General features: G+C 41.0%; 1 protein-coding gene across 1 annotated transcript in view; it reads right to left on the bottom strand.

Annotated features, from left to right (window-relative positions):
• LOC102812838 (chromosome unknown open reading frame, human C2orf44) overlaps positions 1-4,739 on the bottom strand; it is a 9,642-nt gene extending 4,903 nt beyond the window's left edge. Inside the window, exon 1 of the mRNA XM_006835302.1 lies at positions 2,892-4,739. Within this exon, the coding sequence (XP_006835365.1) occupies positions 2,892-4,739 (1,848 nt within the window). The remainder of the gene's footprint in view (positions 1-2,891) is intronic.
• Between the last annotated feature and the right edge of the window lie 250 nt (positions 4,740-4,989).

The raw sequence follows: 4,989 nt of genomic DNA, 5'->3' as shown, positions 1-4,989 counted from the left end.
AGAGGGACTCAGAGCTGGCAGCCAGGAGGCCGACTTGCAGAATGTGCCCTTTGGTGGTGTAAATTAGTATACATGCCTGAGTGTTAAAAAAAAGAGCTAAAATAAATAGAGAGAAATACTGTTAACTGATGGTACATGGAGGGTATTATAATCATTGTAATGAAACAAAGTATATGATTTGTTGAATGTAAAACTGATGATGTGCCCTGTAACCTTTCACTCAATTCACAATAAAAACTTTTTAATTAAAAAAAAAACCTAAAAAAATCACAAACAACTAATTGATTTATTTGATTTCTGAAGAAATGTGACTTCTGAAATTAGAGGGGGAAATCTTCCTTGCTTTTGATTTTTTTCTTTTTTTCTCATTCCAAATGAAAAACATACATAATATTAAACAAGTAAAAAATACTCTCTCCACATAGAACTACTGACAACATCTTGTCTGGGCTACTTGATTATAAAACAGAAAATGAAGAAATGAAAAGATAAGAAAGAACATCAGTTTTAAAAACATTGAATTTCACCTGTTCAAATGGTTTAAAAATTCAAATTTGTATTATTGGTTGATAAAATTATCTGTTAAAAACAAAAAAGTTAAACAATTAGATGATATATTCCACCTTTGGGATTAACAAAAACAATTAGTGAAAGCATAGGAAAAAGTATGGATTTCTAATAGCATTATTCATAATAGCCAAAAGTTGGAGAGAATCAAGATGTCTATCAACTGACAAATGGATAAACTAGATGAGGTTGAGCCATGCAATGGAATATTATGCAGCCATCAAAAGGAAAGAACTACTAACGTATTGAAGGTATTATGCTAAGTGAAAGAAGCCAATACCAAAGATCACACACTGTATGATGCCACTGAGTCCTGGTGTGTCACTGTAAGATAACGATCATACTGCTACCTGCAAGGTCAATAGTTCAAACCCAGCAGCCACTCTCAGAAACCATCTACAGGGTTGCTCTGAGTTGGAACTAACTCAGCAGCACATAACAACAAATCAAAGACCTTTGGTCAGAGACCAAAGATCACATATATATGATTCCATAAATCTGACCTGTTCACAACAGGGAAAACCAGAAAGCAAATTCATGATTGTCTAGGGTGATAAAGACAACAGTATGAGGGAGCCAAAACTAAAGGATACAGGGTTTCTTTTTGAGGCGATGAAAATGTTCCAAACTGACTGTGGTGATGGCCACACATATCTGTGAAAATATTAAACACCACTGAATGTACACTTTTTGTGTGTGTGTGAAAGTTCCCATGGGAGAACATCAGCTTTACACCATCATTTCATTGCAATGATTACAGTCTCCTCTGTGCATCATGAGTCAACAGTATTTGCTTCCATTCCGTTTTTTTTTTTGGAGTGGAGGGGGGTAATTATACACTTTTAATGGGTAGATTATATCTCAATAAAGACAGTGAAAAATAAATCAAACACCCCAGAGGGAAAAATTGGAAGCATTTACACCTAACTATATACTATAAGGAGGAGTCCTGGTGTGGCGCTGTAGGTTAATGGGCTGGACTGCAAAGTCAGTTTGAACCGCAAAGTCAGTGGCTCAAACTCAACAGGTCCTCCTTGGAAACCCTATAAAGGGTCGCTATGGGTTGGAACCGACTCAACGGACTTAACAACAACAACAACATATACTATAGGGGAAGACACCTGGTATGACGCTGTAGGACCAGCACTGGACTGTGAATCACAAGGTCGGCAGTTCAAACCCACAAGCTGTCCTCAGAAACTGTATACAGGGTCACTATGAGTCAAGATCAATTCGACGGCACTTCACAACAATATACTATAAGAAGCCCTGATGGTGCAGTGAGTTAAGCTTTGGGATGCTAACCACAAGGTCGGTGGTTCAAACCCATCAGCAGTTCCACAAGAGAAAAATGAGGCTGCCTGCTTCTGTAAAGATTTACAATTTTATAAATCCTAGGGAGCAATTCTATTGTTCTAAGGGTCTCTGAGTTGGAATCGATTCAGTGGCAGTGGGTTTAGAATTTTCTCTTTTGGTTATATACTATATATAGTCTTTAAAGAGCCCTGTAGTGTAGTGGATTGCATGTTGAGCTGCTAACCACAAAGTCAGCAGTTCAAATCCACCAGTTGCTCCTATATGAGGTTTGCTCCTGTAAAGATTTAGTCTCAGAAACCCTGGGGAGTAGTTTCACTTTGTCCTAGAGGGTCTCTATGAGTCAGAACTGACTCAACAGCAATGAGATTTAGGATTTTTGTTGCTGATTATGTTATAGTGGTTATGTGCTGTGGGGTCAGTCCTAACTCAGCAATCCTGGAGGGGGTTTCCGAGGCTGTAAATCTTTATGGGAGCACAAAACCTCATCATTCTCCCGTGGAACCGCTGGTAGTTTTCAACTGCTGACCTTGAGATCAGCAGCCCAATTCGTAACCACTACGCTACCAGAGCTCCTTTAATATATGTTATAGCCTTCTCTAACAATTGAATTATAGAGAATTTTTACTTTCAGCACTTAACATATATTACACTTTTGTAAATGGGGGGGAACATCATTTAACTGTGGAAAAAAATGAGAAAAGAGCTCTGTTTTTGATATGGTGAGCTCACCAGGATACACTGTTAACTGAAAAAAAAGAGATGTGTAGAACACTACATATAGTATCCTATCTGTTGTGTGACAAACAGCGAAAACGAAAATACACAGTAAGATGTGCTAGCAGCTGCCAACATCCAACCAACCAGTAAAGGTGTAATAACTTGCCTGTAGCACACACACACCCAGTTCAGTGACGTTCAATTAGAGCACCATCTTCCTCATCAATACATTTTTCTTGTAGTACCCACAGGCAGCATGACCAGTGGCAACTAGTCAAAGGAGAAGTTACCTGATAAATGATGTGAACATAAGGGGGGTCCCGAGAGAGTGGATATCCTGGAGGGGACTTTTCACTGTGCAGGCAGTTCGTGAGTTCAGAAAGACATCGCTGCATTTCAGTCAGATGACTAGACAGGACTTCCAGTTTCTTACCTATCTTGCAAGCTTCCTTTTGCGTTTGTAAATTCTTTCTCTGAGGCAAATTAGGAGGCACCGGTGAATTGTCAAACTGCACTGGTGAGGACTCTGCTGGGCTGCTGGGTCTGGCTTTTGTTACTGACCGGTTAACAGGTTCTGCATTGAGAGTTTCTAGGGCTAGGGTGCACTCACAGATACTGGAAGGATGACTTTTGATTTCTTTAATAAGGGTCCTTCCAGTACTTGCGCTTTGATAACTGATACTGGATGGTAACAAGAGCTCTCTGTTTTGGTGGCAAAAATCTGGTTGAAGACTTTCAATTTGTTTTCTTCTGTGTGCTTTAGTTAATAAAGCACTGAATGTGGCGTGGCTGCTCTGGCTTTCATTTGAAGCCACTGAGGACGCTTCTTCCAGCATTACTTCTTTAATGACCAAGTGAATGATATACTGGTCAGACTTGGAAGAAGAAAGAAATGCCCAATCCGCGGGTTTTTGTGTTCCTACCAAAATTAATAACAGCTTATCCGTCAAGAAATAGATGCCTTTGGGTCTTTCATCATTCTCTAATTGAATGTGCTGAATGTTTGGCATAGAGGATGGAATGACAGAATAGATCAAGATGATGTTACAGGTACTAGAAGCCACTGCCACTACCTGTGCTTCAAGATTAAACGCTATTAGATCAGGAACCAGAATGCCTGGAATGGTCACTTTTCTGGTCATGGTAACCTCTTTCCCAAAAGTCACAAGGACCAAATGTGAAGAATCCTGGCCAGTTCCTGTCAAGTTGTCCTTTTTTCTGAGACAAATAAGAGAACTGACCTCAGATCCAGACCTATTGACACGTAAGTGAGTTAGATCCAGAGGATCTGAGGAAGAAGAATCAAAAGGGGAAACTGGTATTTCAGAGTCTATTTCAGAAGCGTTTGCCCCTTTAACTAGAGAGGGCACTGCACTACTAACTGGTAAAGAACACAGATAAGAGTCTTTGTCACTAGGTAGAACGTCAAAGGTTTCAGATGCATTTAAGCCACAAATTTTATCTAGTGGAAGCTCTGTGGCTATAGCTATCTGTGAGTCCACAGTGGCTCCGATGGCACGTACGTTGCTGTCCACATCAAACACTGGACAGAAAGAACACCTGTGAAGAGTCTTGAGTGCACTGTCCCAAATGTAAGAATGCAGGCTGTTGTCTACTGCCACCACCAGCCTCTGGCCATCCCGGGTCCAACATGCACAGTGAATGTGGCCCTGAGTGTCGATGTCCGCTTTTACCCGAACGCTGTCGCTGTGAACATTATGGAAAACGGAGGCAGCCTGTGCAGTCAACACAGTTAGGACAGCACTTTTTGGGTGCCACACACAGCCCTGGGGAAGGACAGGGAGCAACTCTCTAATGTCACAGGTCTGAGACATCAGCCTTTTGCTCATCTCCGCAGTGTTGGGACATAGCTGCCACACAGTGACGTGCTTTTTGTGCTGGACAGCAAGCAGAGTGGGCGTGCCAGCTGTCCCAAGGGGGGCCCAAGACAGCCCATAGACACGCTCAAACTGCCCAATGACCTTTGAGTCCCCAAGCTTGACCTCTCCGCTGTGAAGCTGTAAATCAGTCAGCACTACTTGACTGCCATCAGTCCAGGCAAGACCATGAATTGGGTGTACAGCTTGATGCAATGCATTTAGTCCAGTCCTCAGAAGCTTTCCTTTTCCCAACTCCATCCTTTCCGATAAAGGTTATCTGAAATAATTAAGTTACAGCATGAGAAAATATTCAGACCAATTCAGAACATAGGACATTTTACAAGACAACTGGCTTGAACCTTTCATAGGTCAATAGTGGGGGGGGGGGGGCAAAGGACAGGAGAAATGTTATTAAAGATAAAAAACTATTACTGAGTCATCTAGTATATAATATAGGTTGGTATATAAAGTATGATTAAACCCTGAAATGAGGAAATAAAATTTATTA

Source organism: Chrysochloris asiatica, unplaced genomic scaffold (genome assembly GCF_000296735.1).
Source record: "Chrysochloris asiatica unplaced genomic scaffold, ChrAsi1.0 scaffold00016, whole genome shotgun sequence".
NCBI lineage: Eukaryota > Metazoa > Chordata > Mammalia > Afrosoricida > Chrysochloridae > Chrysochloris > Chrysochloris asiatica.
This window is presented reverse-complemented; position numbering and strand designations above follow the sequence as displayed.